The 17,717-nt window shown below is 44.2% G+C and overlaps 1 protein-coding gene across 1 annotated transcript in view; it reads right to left on the reverse strand.

Moving 5' to 3' along the window:
* Positions 1-17,183, reverse strand: part of kcnd1 (potassium voltage-gated channel, Shal-related subfamily, member 1) — a 43,391-nt gene extending 26,208 nt beyond the window's left edge. Inside the window, exons 1-4 of the mRNA XM_035645273.2 lie at positions 16,934-17,183; positions 8,635-9,891; positions 8,055-8,300; positions 4,639-5,351 (exon numbers count right to left, since the gene is read on the reverse strand). Coding sequence (XP_035501166.1) covers positions 4,639-5,351; positions 8,055-8,300; positions 8,635-8,790 — 1,115 coding nt within the window. The 5' untranslated portion in view covers positions 8,791-9,891; positions 16,934-17,183. The remainder of the gene's footprint in view (positions 1-4,638; positions 5,352-8,054; positions 8,301-8,634; positions 9,892-16,933) is intronic.
* Between the last annotated feature and the right edge of the window lie 534 nt (positions 17,184-17,717).

Raw genomic sequence — 17,717 nt, forward strand, 5'->3', positions numbered from 1 at the left:
CATGAACAGCGTGTGCCATGCGTTGAGATGGTCCATAATTCCACCCGGGCTGTTTTATCAGGTCGTCTGCTGCTCCCGCTCTCAGACTCGTATATATCCTGTTCCTCGGAGGAAGCGGCTGCTTCCCCTCGTGTTCTTATAAATAATGTTGATGCTAAAGTGCTCTGCAGCACCACCGACTCTCCATAGCCGGAGGACACGGGCCGGACACTAAAGCTGCACGTATATACTCCTGTGGGTTTTACACAAACGTGAGAAAAGAGCAAAGCGTCGGGTTTAAATTAATGATTTATAAAAAAAACATATTTTTCCTCTAATTGATTAAATGTGTTCTATCAAAACACCATGAATAAAGGTTTGGTGAAAGAATGCCAACGACTTCGTCGTCTGGTAGCTCAAAAAGGTGACACCAGAGCAGACAACAACATTTTTTACCTCCGCCAAGGAGGTTATGTTTTCACCCCTGTCCGTTTGTTTTTTGGGCAGGATTACAAAACAACTACTGAACAGATTTCCGTGAAACTTGATACATGGGCCATAAGAATAGCCCATTCAATTTTGGTGCAGATCCGGACAGAGGGACGGATCCAGGAAATTAAAAAAAAACACTTCCTTAAACATTGACGTCCCTGAGTCGGGGCAGCATCTCCAGCATTTTATAGTGGATGTCCTTTATGCCTGGTGCCTCCCGTATCTGCCGCACTCACCAACCGCCACATAGTTAATGAGTGAGGACATTGTTTAAGCTCTCATCTCGACTCCATTTACACGGAGTCACGTCATGCATCTTTGTCAGTTCTGATCTCAAAGAAGCTGAGTGTTGATGCATCCGGGAAGCGTTCAAGACAGATATGAAAATCTAATCTGTCTGTCTCCTCCGTCCTTGTGATGAATACACTTCCCTCCGTGTTTGTGTTGGATTATGGACAGTTTGGTAGATAACTCTAGTTAAACTCTTATTATTGTAAATAACTCTTCTTTTTCTTCTTCAGGGGCTTTTGTTGGCTACCAGGCATCTTCAGAGGGACTGTAATCAGAATCGTGATCTGACTAATTGGGACATCGCCTCCTTTTACAACATTCAAATGTGTCTCATATCCAGATTGTATCTAGACAGGATTTTAACCTGATCACGTTTAACACCTAGGATTCAGAGATTCGATGTCAATGAGGACAACGAGAGTGTATCAAAAACATCAGGTGCAAAAACGCAAAGGCGGGATCAGATCGTTCATTGTGTGGCCGCGGAAATGACGAGTGATGTGGGTGCATGTCCTTCTCCCGTCATCATTGTCTTCAAGATGAACCTTGACGGATCAACATCAACATTTTAAAAGAAGTTTAAAAAGTGTGAGCCTGGAAGAAAGGAAATCAATGTGAAACTGATGGATGATTCAGGCAATGATCACAATGTGTAAATGTGTAATTTAATTAGCTAAAACATCATCGTTTCAGGAACGTATTGATCAGATCAGACTAGTTCCCCTCTGGGTTTTCTCTCCTCTCCCCCTTCTCCTCCCCTTCATCCTTTCTACTTTCCTTCCCCCCTCGGCTCTTTGTATTTTCTTCTCTCGCCTCCTCCTCCTCCTCCTCCTCCCCACTTTCTTTGTCTGCAGTCCAATCTGCTCATTTGTTTCTCTTTGTTCATTTTGTTATCATTTGTTTTTCATCATTCTGCTTTTATTGCTTTGCTCCTGTGTTTTATCACTGTGCAAATAAACTGGAAGTGGAATCATAAACCTACCGCAGCACCTCCAGAAGCAATATATGTGAGTGGAAACACAATCTGCCGGAGCTGATTCAAAGCGCTGCGGCCTGGTTTGTGTCCGCGCTCCAGATAATCCTCATTTTCCTTCAGGTGGACTGATAACAACCGAAAGCTTTCAACTGAACAATGAATGGTTCGTTTCACAGGAGGAATCTTTAATTTGTCCATAGATGAGCTGAAATTATCTCACATGCATTTTCTTTTAATGGACAGCTGGAAAACAAAGATAGGAATAGGAATGTATACAACACAATGAGTCTGCAGTGCAGTTTCATAAACAACAAATGAAATTAAAGACATAAAGCACAAAAATACACAATATTAGCCGGCAGATCTAGAATATGGCCCAAACCTGAGGCCAGCGGCTCCCTTTTCCTCCTCACTTGTAAAATTCCAACACACCGAGGTTAAAGTTATTGTTTCTAGCGGCACCATGGAGGGTCGTGCTGGAGAAGCTACGAGCTGCTCCTCTTGTAAGTAGTACAGGCGAATCAACCTGATCGCCCCCTGGTGGCTGGCTGCAGTGCAGATCACCCCGCCCCCTCCATGTTAGCAGATGGAAGAAAAAAATCTAAGTACACGTTAAATGAATGTTTGCAAAGATGGTTTCTATCATTTTTAGGTAGTTCTTATCACACGGATGCATGATCAGGTGTTCATGTTTCTGCTAAGTTTGGTTTTTATTTAGTCATGTGATGCTTGCGATTGGTCGAGTGTATGAGCGGGACCACAATACTAATACTCTGGCTCCGAATCACGTCAAAAGCACAAGATGGCGGCGTCTGAATAAAAGATATTATAGCTTCATTTTTATACAACAGCAGGAAGTGGAGATGTGTCATCCATCTGATCATCTTTATATACAATCTATTGTTAGAACAGATAATGACAGTGATGCTGTGGCAGTGTCCAGTCGGCTACAGTTTTAAGAAGGGAAAAAGAAGAAGAGCACAGGGCACTGAGTTGAAAGGCTCAACCGTTTAACACACAATGATTGAATTTAAGGGGACTGTTGGGCCTTGGCCGAGGTATGTGCTCGACTGAGTGCCCTTCTATTTAGAAATGAAAAGCGGTCTCCTGTGCTTTGTCCACCCATCCATCCACCACAAACACCTCTGTCTGTGAACTCTGAAGCTGCGTAGGGTGTTCGCACAAATTTACCTGCCTCAGCAGGGAACTCCTGACATCTCGAATGAAGCAGGCTTTCTTGAACAATTCACAGGCAAGGGTAGAGCATGCTTTTGAAAACAGACACCTTTTACAGCTGCGTTACCACATGATGACATTGACCAAAGTTGTAATGTTCTCAGTGGGTGACATTGGGCTGAAACTTCAAATATATAGACAAGAGAAACATGTTCTTCTTCATCTGCTCATTTAAGTCTTGAAGAGTCTCGCTCTCTTTTGATCTACAAGTAAAACTTCCTCTTGATACTAGAAGGAGACGCAGAGAGGTGAGGACAAACAGAGGGATACTCCCTAGAAGGAAGCAGAGAGCAACGGAGAGCAGAGAGAGGTGAGAAGGGGGAGAAGGGGGGAGGTAAAAGCCTTGGCTGTGTTTTGCTGTCTGAAGAATCCATTTAGAGGCCTGCCTCTCCCTGCTGATAGCTAATGGACCCGAAGTCTGAGAGGAGACTTTCAGAATAAAAGCCTCCAGTCTCCATGTCAGTGTTAGAGATGTAGACAGTGTCCTGTCAGAGGTTTCCTTCAGCAACCGCAACATCTGCACATAGAATTCCAAGCACCCACGTGGTGGCAGCACGTGGTGGCAGCAAAATAGCGGTTTAGTTTGGTTCAGTGTAAAAAAGAAAAAGTGGCATCATGAGGGGTCTATTTATCAGTAATACAGCAGGATCTCTATATAAAAGGCTTGTGGCTTGTGCTAAATACACATAATGAACCCTAAACAGCTCAAAGCCTTGATTCCTCCTCAAGACAAGCACTTTGACATTCTGGAAGCTGCATTTCTACAGATTTCAGTTCCTCTGCATCAACTCAGGTTGATCATGAGAGAGATCAGAGCTAAAACCATGAATCTTTTAGTTTTGGACCAAGTGAACCAAGGGTGTAAACGACGCGTCTCCGCCACAGATACAGAAAAAGTTTACAAATAACTTCATTCAGTGAAATCATCCGACCTTTAAACTGCGTATGTGAATCACAGCTCAGGTTAACACTGCTGCTGGTTTATAGTGTTAAAGTCATTGACTTTGATTCCCATTCACACCACTCGCATGTTTTTCTCCTTTTCTTTTCATTCACAGACAGGTAGGAGTATAGAGTCATATAGAGAAGACACACAAGTGTGTGTGCGTGTGTGTGTGTGTGTCAGTGTTAAAGAGCAGTATGATGGATCAGTCGGAGCTTATGGCAGATTCCTGACTCACTCTCTATTTCTGATGTTTCCAAAGGCTCTTTGAGCAGCAGATAATAGATCATTGCTGGAGAGCTGCAGGGTGAAGACACCATCATCCTCACACACACAGACACACACACACACACAATCACACTCAGCCATCCACCCGGCAGCAGAGAGTGTATGTGGGCGGCAGCAGGGTGAAGATACACCACCGTACTCGAGAAGCAACGAGTGGGAGGCAAACACACACACACACACACGGGTTTTTCACACTTCATCGCTTTTCATGGCGGAAACAGGCAGTAAATTTCTCCCCCGTAACCAATAATAATGACATATATCCATGTCCTGACACCAAACAGAAGGATTACACAAACACAAACTGGTGTTGCCATGGTGATAATATTAACAGCAGTTCAGTCATCAGTTGCAAAAATAAAATCTGCATAATGTTAAACTTCAGAGAGTAGATAGACGGCGAACACACAACATTGAACTGATGCTAACTCACCCCAGCGTTGTCATGGTGACAATGGTGTACCAGAAGGAGGCCGGGATGGAGGTAAAGGTGGAGCCCTTGGTGCCCTTCTCGGCGTAGAACATGACGGTGGCGAAGATGATGATGGCCATGGTGAGGGAGAAGAGCAGGAAGCCGAGCTCGGAGGCACAGCTCTTCAGCGTGTAGCCCAAAATCCTCAAACCCTGCGAGTGGCGCGAGAACTTGAAGATCCGGAAGACGCGGAAAACCCGGAGGGTGACGAAGGCCCCGCTCACGTCCTCATTCTCGGGCATCACCAGGCCGATGTAGTAGGGCATGATGGCCACCACGTCGATCACCGACATCACAGAGCGCATGAACTTGCAGCGGCTGGGCGCGGCAAACAGACGCATCAGGTACTCGAAGGTGAAGATGAGCACGCAGGCCGTGTCCATGCAGAAGAAGGCCAGCTGGTATTTCTCCCCACAGGGAAGGTCTTTGAAGCTGCCTTTGGGGGGCCGGCAGGGGACCGTCTCCACCACGTTAGCGATGACAGAGACAGCGATGAAGAAGCCGGTGACGTAGTAGAAGACCAGCGCCATGGTGGACGTGTGGGGGTTCTCGAAGGCTCGCCAGAGACGCTCCCTGGATGTGCTGTGCGGAGGGAGGGGGGCGTCCAAGCCTTCATTGGCCTCCGTGTCCTCTGCCAGACGCTCCTGGTTCTCCTTTTTCCTGTCTCGGTATTCCTTCAGAGAGAGGGGGGGGAGGGAGAGGAGGACGAGATTAGCATCTAACATATCAGTTCAATAACTGGTCATGTTTAGTTTCTCTCCCTGCCTCACATTCCATGAAGGCTCCTGGAATGGTAGGGAGATGTGCTTTCCCTATCTCAGGCTTTCCATGTATGCACGTGGAAGGGCAGGAAGGTCCCAGGACAGAGCCATCCAACCAAATATATCTATATTGACATTATTGAAATGAATACATTTTGACTATAGTCGTCGTGGCTGTATAAAGTTATTTAAACATGGCTAGTTATTAGCAGTTTGTGGAATGGCAAAAACATTTCACTGTGATGTGAAACTGCAGGTAGCATTCATGTATTTGCGCAGAATGGTCACAAAATGATAAATGTTACTTTGTATCAAATTACAACTAATACAGATTTGTCAAGATAGTATCCTTAGATTTTGCCACGTTATATATTCTGAACTACATGATGTCCATACCTCTACGTCATGCTAGCTTCTTACTAGCTTCTTGTCTCTGTCAGCTGGTATTTTGTTTGCCCTCCATGTCTCACCTTTTCCTGTCAGCTGTTGACAAGAAAGCTGACAAAATCTATAATATGACATCGACAGCTCTCCAACTGTGTTCACTCCAACTGCTAAGACCCAGTTTGCTTTTTAAAAAAAAAATCACCTGTCATCGTGCTGCCTCCTTAGCTCCACTCCGCTAAGGTTAGCCTGTTAGTTGCTAACAACACTGTGAGCTCTGTGGTGGAGTAAAATAAACTTTAGCCGACAGCCGGTGAGCACTTCAGACTCATAAACTATGGACATGTCAGAGAATGTAGTTAAATGTCTTCCCTTCTCTACAAAATTGTAATTACCAGAGTGGATGCGGCCCATTATATTCACCACCAGCTAACGTCTTGCTAGCTCTTAACAAGGTGGGGACAGGTATCAATTTACGACACTGGTCTTTTGATTGAAACACGGTATTTCGAAGATGGCGAGAGGCAGCAGAAGAAACATTCAGATCTGTGAAATTACTAGAGGAATAAAAATAAAAAATCACCATGGACGCTTTCTTGCGTGGGAAACTGTGTGGGAAGTGTTGAAAGGGTAAAAAAAGAAATACCAGAAATTAGAATCTCTCACAGTCGAAATCAACTTTCGATCCAAGCTGCCAATCCCGGGGAAAACTCATTCATGAGTCGTTGGACAGGTTGTTTAAATATAAACGTGGATAATAAAGATGTAAATGCCTCTGAGGTCAAGGTTAGAATGAAGAATTAGAAATGCAGTTGTTTCGCTGTTCCAAAAAGGGAAGAGGGAACAAATGTCTTGTTGATGAGTCTTTAATGAAATCACTTACTTTTAAAGACGGGGTACGGAGCCAAAAGTAGTTGCAATAAAGAGCCAATTCAGAAGTGTTTCAGGAGGATCATCACGGCGGCGTTAATGAGATAGAGTGTATCAGTGGGGTTCGGGAGCAGCGCTGGATTGTAATCCCCCTCCGATCCATTAATGTGCATACCCTAACAACAAGTAATTTGGCTTATGATGCTCTTCTCAAGAGAGACTTAATGAGTGCAGCGCAAGCAGCAGCAGCATTTACATCAAGCATTAGGAACAAACCTCATAGGTCAAAGGTCACAACACCCACGTGACTCATGCAGACATATAAAAACCCATCTGAAAGGACTGATGTATCACAGCAATAGACTTTCAAACAATCCAAATTTGCACCCAGACCAGAGGGAGAGAGTCCAGGTGCAAAATGTCCGCAACTGTTTCGCAGTAAAAACCTTCCAGCTGTCGGAATATTTGAAAGGAACAGCCCTGTGTAATAGCCAATAACCGCCGCCAAGGCCCAACTGTCGCCTTTTGAAACCACATTTAAAAACCACCAGATCCAAATTTGTTTTGGGGATCTGCAAATCAAACCAAATTCCACACACTCATAGATATCAGTCCCCTAAATACACCAGATATTTTTCTGCATCAAGATCCATAAATTATTCTGTGGGAAATAAGTGAAAATGTAGAAGAAAAAAAAACAACAACATCACAGCACTAAGAAAAAGTGATAAAATATTTCGTGGATCAACCCCTTTGTCTGGATCCACACCATAATTGAATGGGGTCTTTCTTAATGGGTGAAAACATAACATCCTTGGATGTAATAATCTTAAATAAGAAAAGATTTCTAATTTAGAAATAATTCAGGAAACTAGTCAACAATTTTCACTGTTCAATTCTATAGACACACCCAACTGGAGGGATGAGATCCAATACCCAGCTCTCATATTCAGAGATATTTCTCTAAACTAAACTAAACCCACACATTGTCAGGGTCGACTGTACAATATGGTTACCATCGACGCCTTGTCAGGACAAACACTGGCTTGCACACGATAGCGACTGCATTTTTCTTGGCCGGCTAAAACACAATTCACTCGTTAACAATGTTACGTAATTTTTTGTCAAAATCTAAGCCCAGATTTATGTGAATGTGTTTGTCAATTAAAGTCACATATTTGCTTCAAAGGTTGCAGACAGACCCTGAACTCATCAGTCAAGTCAAATGATAAAAGACAAAAAACAGGATGTGACACTAAATGTTAGAACTTTTAGAATAAAGACAAAATTCAACCAGGGTCACTCAAAATATCACCAGTGACTTTACCGTCCATCAGTGTCACCGTTAAAGTGCAGGGTTACCTCCATGCAGCAATCTCCGATGATCTCTGGCACAATGCCGTAAAAGGCCAGCTCCTCATCGAAGGCCTGGATGCACTCATTTCTCGGGTAGTGGAGCTTCCCGGTGCGGTAAAAGTTCAGAATATGCCGGAACATTTCGGGGTCCCTGTCGAAGAAGTACTCCTGCGTGTCTTCATTGTAAAAAAACTCCTTCTCCGAGGAGCCCAGCAGCGTGTCCGGATAGCGATCCAGAGTGTTCTTCCACGTCTGGGAAGTAGAACACAAGTAAGAAGACACATTTTTTTTCACTTCCGAGTATAAATAAATATAACAAAATGTGTTAAACTCAGTCGATCAGAAATGCGCCAGTTTGGTTCTTTGGCTTTTTGGTGCACCAGTGAGACGCAGTGGCTGATGGGTAATCTTGTCGGACACCCTGTGGATTTCACTTTGCAGGGGGATTTCCATGACAATCAATCGACATCTTTATATACAGTCATGGATCATTGATAAATCATATTTATATACTGTCATTGATCATCTTTGAATACAATATGGTCTAAAGCCATCGTGAGCATGCTCATTAGACAGCCACACCCACCTGAAACCTGACCCCGCTGACGTTGACGTATAGGATCTCATCTGATTTGGATGATTTGTCTACAGGGGGTTTGGGCATTGTCTTCTTGGCCAGCGGCAGCCAGCCCACTGCCGCCGCCCGTGCAAACGGCAGCCACGTCGCCACGCCGGCCGCCATCTTGCATCAGAGCGTCGCACCCGTGGAGAGTCGAGTTGTGTCCTCGAAGGGAGAGTGGGGCCAACAAATTCTGCGTAAGCGCCTAGACTAAATCTTCGCTCACTTCGTTCCCTGACCTGATTTCCTAGAGCGGTCGGGGCAGGTAGAGAGGACGTGGTCGGACATGATGAGGAGGAGGAAGGGGGGGAGGAGGACAGGCAGAGGGAGGGGTCCGGTGATGGTTAGGTGTCAAGCCATGAAAAGAACGCCGTGAAGTAACGGGAAGGCCAATGCATCTGACAGGTGTGCGGCCCGTCTTTATTGTGAGCCTGGGGCGTCCTTCTGTTAGACGGGGGATGGAGCCTTCCGGTTGCTTTCAAAAATAAAAGAAGAGCTCTGGGGTAAAAACGAGGACACGTTTAAAACCGGCAAACTCTCAAGAATATCAGATACTCAAAACGGAAATGTCCTTGGAATGTTTTTTTTACTTTTGCGGATGAGAAACTGAAAAACTTCTAAATAACAAAACTCAAAACTAAGAACCTTGACAGAAGAAGTCTTGAGACCTCAGAACAGGAGAATTTCTTAAAATAATAATAAAGTTATTTGTTTATTGCTGCTGGTATTTACAAGAGAAAGCAAAAAGAGAAAAAATCCAGGGTGGAAAGCGTTAAGGCTTTTGTGTCTGTCTGCAACCTTGTTACTTTCTCCCTCTCGCTCTCCTCCCTCTCTCTGTTTGACTCGAGCTCTCTCTCCCTCTGAAGACAGATTTGTTGCAGCGCCGCAGCCTTTCAAATTCTTATTAAATTGTGATGATGGTCCCTTAAAGTTGCAAGATAGACAGAATTGCCTCTGTTGCCTCCCTCCCTTTAAGTGTTTCTCTGCCGTGGCGATTATGGATCTGCAGCCTCACTCTTCCTCTCTTTCTCTTTCTGCCTTTGCTTGCTGTTTTTCTCCTCCCAAATGTTCCTTTATCTCCCCGCGTGTTTTACTGTCTCTCTCGCTCTTGCTCAAGACAGCGAGGCATTAGTGGTGGTAGTGGCGGAGGGACAGCAGGTTTGTTTTGAAGAGCGAGGAGGAGGCGTCGGGTCCTTTCTCCGTGTCCATGTATGGCTGCCCTGTCTGAAAACACACAAACAGAGAGGAGACAGACAGTGAGAGACAAACCAGGAGGAGAGGAGATAGGTGGCGTACAGAGGAACAGAGGAGGAGAGAGGATAAAGTGAGCTGTCAAATTAGATGAGGGGATGGGAAAGGAGGAGTCGGTGCACAGGGGGTAAAGAGGAGAGTAAAACAGGTAAAGAAAGAAAGTTGATAGAAAGAATAAAAGTTTTGTAAGATCGTCAACAAACATGTTTTACAATTGACGACCCTCTGTCTGCATTTGTTCGTCTACTATCCGCTGTGGGTTAATCCATTTGGAAAAGTGAAGCCAAATCATCTGTATCGCCCCCTGGTGGCTGGATCTAATATAGATCATAAACCCCGCCCGCCTCCATGTGAGCAGATGACACATGGACCAAAGTACACTTTAAATAAATAGATGTTTCCAAAGATGGCTTCTCTCATTTGAGGGAGTTCTTATCACACTTGTGTATGTTCAAGTGTTCATGTTTTTGATAAGTTTGGTTTTAATGAGTTATTTGATGCTATGAAAAAGGGCTGAGACGTCATGATTGACAGCTGAGACTGACTCACGATTGGTGGATCGTGTGTTACGGTGGGAACTCGATACTTGAGTATCGAATTTTAAATAACAGAAAATAACCAGTTACTCTTCAACCTCTAAACTGTCTTCAGAGGGACATTAAGACTGGACTCGGCTGGAGTGACGTCCTCCCTCCTTCATGTTTTCAGCTTCTTTTTAATCTGTCTGCTGAATATATCGATGTTAATGCACGAAACCTGAGAAACACCTGAAATAAAAAGTATCCACAGAACGTCACGGCCTCTAACATCCCCTGACAGACACATGTTGAGGCTGAAGATATGAAGCTGCAGGTTATTAAAAATGTTGTTGTTTTTTTATGACGGGACAAACAGAGGAACAAAACAGACGTCCGCCTCCCCCACTCCTCACCCCTCCGACTTATTCATTCAATAAAGCATCTACAATAAAGTTCGGGGGTGAAGCTGCTCTTCCTCAGATTAAAAGTTTCTATTGGGTAAACACAACAGTCCACCGCGGAGCAATAAAACTCAGGTTTGGTTTGAATCACAGCAAAGATGAACCTCTTCAACTCTGAGGAACTGTCACGAGTACTATAACTCATAAGTAATACTCATTAGTACTGCTAGTACTGCAACTATCAACTGGTCGCCCATTAAACAAGCACATTAATCTGCACTGCAAACACTTCAGACCACCACAGTGTTGATTTTAAACCAAACATATACATCGAATAAAACAAATTTGAACATTTCTAGACATCTGAATACAAGGGGCTTCAGTCAGCCTCTGATGTCAATCATGACGTCTCAGCCTGTTTTTGTAGCATTAAATAACTAATTAAAACCAGACTGATCACAAACATGAACATCTGAAAATACATCAGTGTGATAAGAACTACCTAAAATGACATAAACCATCTTTGGAAAGAATTATTAACTCTTACTTTCATATTTTAAGTTTGGTCCATGTCCCATCTGCTAAGATGGAACAAACGGGGTTGGGACCTATATTGCAGCCAGCCAGCAGGGGGCGATGTAGATGATTTGGCTTCATTTTGGGGAGCTGTCATGTCTTCCATCTTTATTTGAAGGTGGTTGGTTTATAACTCTAATCGCAAACCAAAGTCAACAAAAGCACAAATGAACTCGGCACACACAAGGCGAAAGATCGAAAGGCTGCACAAATGCATACTCACTGGCACGCACGCACACACACACACACACACACACAAACACACACACATACACACACACGCACACACACAAACGCCTTCCTGTACCTGTCCTGCCTCAGTAAAATCTCCAGTGGGTGTGCTGATAAATTATGAATGAAACTTTCAGCCTGACTGGTTGCTGCACTGCCTCAGTTACCAATAAGCACATAGAATCCACCCGAATATACACACACACACACGCACACGCACACGCAAACACACACGCACACTCGCACGCTAACAGTCGGTCACTGTACCGTTCATGCTGCAATGTTTCTTTTTGTTCCTGTAGTTTTTTTCACATCTACAGGTTGAAGTTTCCCGAGCTTCTCTGACTGTAACAGCAGCTGAGTCATCACGATAAACTTTTTTAATGGTCCCATGTGTTCCGGTGTTTCACGTCTCTCAGTACTAAAATCACAGGTTTGGGAGTTTTGAATCACTGTATAAGATGCTGCAGAAGTTTCTGCTGCTTTACCCGAAGGCTGTGGAGGTTTAGCCTGTGTAGAATTGCAGATGGTGAGTTTCTATCCAGATGTTTTTATCCTCATTTTAAATTTAGACAAAAAAAAATTCGAGTTTAGATATTTAATCATCCAAATGTGCATTTCCGACTTATCACCCCCCCAAAAATCCTCTTGTTCCAGCTGTAGATCTTGATAAAAGGTGAATGCGATTCAGTGGAAACAGATTCAGTGAATTAATGATGTCGTTCAGAAATCCCAATGCAGCAGAGCGGAAACATGGCGGAGGAAGGAGGTCACATGAAAACCTCATCATGTGTGGACCAATGAGGAGACGGCGTTCAAACAGTAGCTGCATTGGGACTGGACTTCTGACTGCAGCGGACTTCATACGCCAACATGAACTGCCAGCGACTGCAGGGGTGGAGTATGAAAAATTAGCCGTCAAGTCGCCAAGACACTTTCTACTTCCCGTAGTGCACAAACATCCTCTCTTCTTCTGCTGTGGGGCGATGGCACCTGACTGGAGAATTAGCACCACCATCGGTTCATCTCCATGAACCAGCTCCTAGTGTTCACAGAACAGCAGTGGAGGGAAACAAACTTCCAAAAGAAAACAGACATATTTGAAGAAACAGCCGCCACTATCGAATGAGTAGAACAAGAGCAGTAGTCGTGGTGGTCGTCGTCGTTGATGTTGACAGGAGGTTTAGCCCGTCGCGTCCCAGTGTGTCCATTTCCAGTCAGTCTGTCCCGTCCATGGGAACCCCTGCTGACATCATGTGTTTTTTGAGCAGACGTAATGATGCCTTTTATCCACAGCCGCAGCCCTGGGATCAGCATGTCGCTCCCAACCGGCAGCTCCTGTGGTTTCGACCCGGGAAGCTTCCGGTAATGGGACGGCTGCGGATTTTATGGTTATTGCTGCGTAAGAGCTGAACCGAAGTCAGTGGATTTCCTGTCCGACGGCCGAGGGATGGACCGTCCTCCTCACAAACATCAAGGTGCCTTTTTTGAAACGCAGTCACAGCAGTTACAAAACAGAGTTTTTGTGACTGCAGAGTCTCGAGGAATGAGCCGAGGGGAAATCAGCCGCAGATCACCACATATCCTGCAGCAGTTCCACAGCTGCGTCTTCTCCGACCCGTCTGCTCAGTCACTGTGTTTCCTCTGTTCGGCCGAAAAAGCTTGAAACAAACCTGGCAGCAGTTGTTGCGTTTGTCCACGACGAGCCTCCTGCACTCATCTGTCCGAGAGGATGAAATGAACACGCTTGAAGTAAACAGACACGGCGTCAGTTGCCGTTTTTCTCGGCCGCTAAGTCCTAACGCTCAGTGAAACTGGGATCCAATTGATCCTCATCACCACCTTCTCAACACAGAAGAAAGTCGGCTCTTCTTTTTCCTTTCAGAGCCTCTCTCTGAACACTGATCTCATACAAGGGCTCAAAACTTTATCGGCGTAATTGTGCTTAAAAAAAGAATTGCAAGCAGGAGTGTTTCAGAGGACATCGGGGGGCCATACATCGTGCCAGACTGTCAGGGACGAGGCCCTTGTAGTGGGTTTCTGACCACGGTCTCTCAGTCTCCTGTACACAGCCGCTCACACAGTTCTGTGGGTTCTGTCTTATTGAACAAATCCACCCAATACCAACGGTTAACTTTTCATTTTTTTCGGAAATGTTGTGCGCAGTTTGCTGCAAGTTAAAAAAGTCTGCACTGCGATTGGCCCTTTCTGCAGGTAGCTAAGAAAGTCATTGACTCCAACTGTACTGATCGGTTGTTATAGGTGTGAGTGCTACATCCGAGGTCATCGGCAGGACACGCAGACACGCAAAGCCACGGTCCGTGATTCATGGGTTGACATGATTCCGTCGGCGATTTAAGTTATTGAAGGGACACATGCTGAGTTTTTCACTGACATCACGACATGAAGTGATTTTCTCCTTCGTCAAACACTTTGAGTCTTCGTTCGTTTTTGGGATCCAGAGTGATCCTGGCGCTTTCAGTTTCTCTTTCAGGAGATGGAGATATTCAGTGTCACTTCTTCCCAAAAAATAACACGCTCCTTTAAACTAAACAGAGTGTGCTGTCACACAAGCCGACGAAAGCCACAGGAGGAACAGTGTTTCTGCAGTACACACACACACACACACACACACACTCACAGAGTGACGAAGAGCAGCACATGGGCGGTCAGCGTGAGTGTTAGTATGAAACCATTAGACGACCATCAGTGAGCAGCACTTCACTGCAGCCCGCACACACACACACACACACACACACACACACACACACACACACACACACACACACACAGAGGGGTCAGAACAAACACAAGGTCTCATGATTTAAACTTGACTACGCCACAGAAAACATCTGCACTGTACTCAGTTTTTATCATTATATAAAATACACTGTTTAGTCATCATATCGGCAGTATTACAGAAAAGGCCAGGAGCCAGTGGTGAGTTTCTTCCAGATAAATATTTGTCAACTCATCTTCTCGCATGTTTCCCATCGATCAGTATCAGTTAGTGTCTCGTGGTTCTATTCAGACTCTCACAGATCCTGGTTCAGGTCAGTCACTGATCCTGATCTGCTTTAATGCAGAGAAACTCCTGCCTGTGACTTCAGGGCAGTTTATGAATGCAACGCTTCATTCATAAAACAAAATGACCATCTCACGTCAACCACCTCAGTCAGCAGGAGACAGAGTTTGACCCAGTGTTTGTGTCTGAGGTCGGATGTGATGGGATTTACTGACCAAAGCTGGATTAACTGCGCCTTCACATTAAAACATGTCAGCCAGACAAACAGCTGGAGGACATTTATTGTGAAAAAGTCACAGGACACAACGTACTCGCCCCTAAGGTTTCATGGAAATACAACACACACAGACATCATCTTCCTCTGAGAGTATGCGACTCAGTTTATTTCAGATCCACAGACACATGGCCGACCTGCACTGTCACCGCCTGGGGGCCCCGCGGCGGTACCAGCTACCGAGATGTGAACAATTTTCTTGTTTTTGACAGTAAACGCAGTTGAAAAAATTGAAATATGTTCACATCAGGGAACAATGAGGTATTTTTCAATGTTTCCTGATGTTTTATTTACTTATCAGTCCGTCGACAATTGAAAAAGTGAACTGTTTGGTCCATCTACGAAAAATGAATCCACCTCGATGGAGGTTATCTGTCTGTTGATGAAGAAAAATAATGTGAACGCAATGAAATCAAGCTAATTTACAATAAATAAAAACAGAAACTGTTCAGATCTTAAAAATAAACTAAGACACATATTTCCTCTATGACGCAGATATGGAGGAGCAAACCTGGGGCCCTATAGGTCGAGGGCCCCTGCGTAATTACGTGCGAATCAAATCAACGTACAGTAGTTTTTTTTTACATATTTTATGATAAATTTCTACATTATATGATAATATATTATATTATTTGTTTATTTTCGTTCCCCACCACAACACCAACAACACGTTTGCTTGGTTTTCCAAATCATTCATCGCCGGTGGTTCAGATACATCAGAGCTTTTAGAAAAATAATAACTGTTTCACATTTATGGAAATTTTGATCTCAATGTTATTTTACTTACAAGTCATAATATGAAAATGTACTTTTCTACAACAAAAACATACTGTAAATTAAACTTCAGTCGGGTGATCCTGTGGATTCTTCTAATTCGTCCATGAATCATGTGTGCAGCAGAGAGAACATTTAAGAATAACAAGAGCCGTCCAACTACAGCCTGATGTTAAACACACACACACACACACACACACACACACACACACACACACACACACACACACACACAGTCATGTTGCTCACTACAGCACCAAATCTGGATTCATCCAATGCTGAAAATAGATCCCAGCATATGCAACATTTCCTCTTGTTTATTTTATAAAAACTAAAGTGAGCAGGTGATTTTGGAAAATACTGAGACATGTACATGTACATGTGTGTGTGAGGTGCTTTCACAGACAGATGTCCTCAGTGGGGACCAACAGACTCCCAGCCACAGGCAGAGGAGGGAGGTCACAAAGTGTTGACACAAACACCATGAGATCATACGACACACACACAAACTGATGAGTCGGCTCCTTCGAGATGAAATATGATTCAACTTTAAGTCTAAACGGGAAAAGTGAATGAGGTTCTGTTGTGGAGGGCCGTCAGAGCAGAAGGTGTGTGTGTATGTGTGTGTGTGTGTGTGTGTGCGAATGCTAACCACTGTTAATAGGAAACACAGAGAACATCATCACTAATTCATACTGCTGGATTACGTCAACCTCAACACACACACACACACACACACACACACACACACACACACACACACACACACACACACACACACACACACACACACACACACACACACACACACACACACACCTATTTCTTTTCTATTCCAATTCTTCTTATTATTTATTTTTTTCCTCTACTGAACCTTTTGAAATGTTTATTCCAAACAAACTCATCCTCCTCCATTCTATTCTATTTTTTTTATATGTTCTGCCGGTCTCCATCTTTCTTCCCTTATCTTTCTTGTTACACATCTTTCTTTTTTTTCTGCTCCACCTCTCCAATTCAAGTTTTCTATTCTGATTCTATTTTCTCCTCCTCTCTCCAAACTCTTCTCCTCCTCCTCCTCCTCCTCCTGCTTCTCCTCCTCTCTCCACCCGTCCGTCCTGTGCCCTGCTCTTGTTCTCCACTACACTTTTTCTCCTCTCCTTTCTTAGTCTATTCTCAGCAGTCTCGGTGAATCTGGAGCAGTTTTCATCCTACTTACCACAGCTGAGGGTGATGATGATGATGGTGAGGAAGGAAGAGGTAGGTTTTCCCAGGTGGAAACGGGACGGATGGATGCAGGAGGAAAGAGCAATAATGATAAAAAGGAAGAAGAAGGTGGAAGAGGAGGAGGAGTGTTGTTTTACAGTCTCAGATCTGTCCTGCTCTGCTGCCGCGGCAACAACCACATCTCCTGTCATCCCTCCTCTCTCTCTCACTTTCTCTCTCTCTCTCACTCACACACACACATGCTCGCTCAATCGCTCTCTCTCTGCCTCCAACTCCTCCCATTTGCTTGCTCGACCCTCCCCTCAACTTTCTCTCTCTCTCTCTCTCTCTCTCTCTCTCTCTCTCTCTTTCTCTCTCTCTCTGTTCGTGTTCACTTCTCGCTTTCCTCTTGGTCTTTTCCTCTTGTCCCTCCTTTTTCTCTCTGCACACACACATGCACACACACACACACACACACACACACACACGCACACACACACACACACACACACACACACACACACATACACCAACACACACACACACACACACACAAGCTGCTCCACATTAAACAGACCGATGGGAGTTTCATTTAGGCAAAAAAAAGAGGTAGAAAGAAAAACACATGGAGATTGATCTGAAAACATATGATAGAATTAAAGAGATTCAATTATACAAACTCTTAAAAATCTTACTTAAATATCTTTGAAATACAGATCATTCTGGTGAAAAGAAATTTTAAAAAACGTAGAAATCAAGAAATGAGTCAGAATGATACAGACAGTAACTCGCCCTGA

The sequence above is a fragment of the Scophthalmus maximus genome, chromosome 3, assembly GCF_022379125.1.
Source record: "Scophthalmus maximus strain ysfricsl-2021 chromosome 3, ASM2237912v1, whole genome shotgun sequence".
NCBI lineage: Eukaryota > Metazoa > Chordata > Actinopteri > Pleuronectiformes > Scophthalmidae > Scophthalmus > Scophthalmus maximus.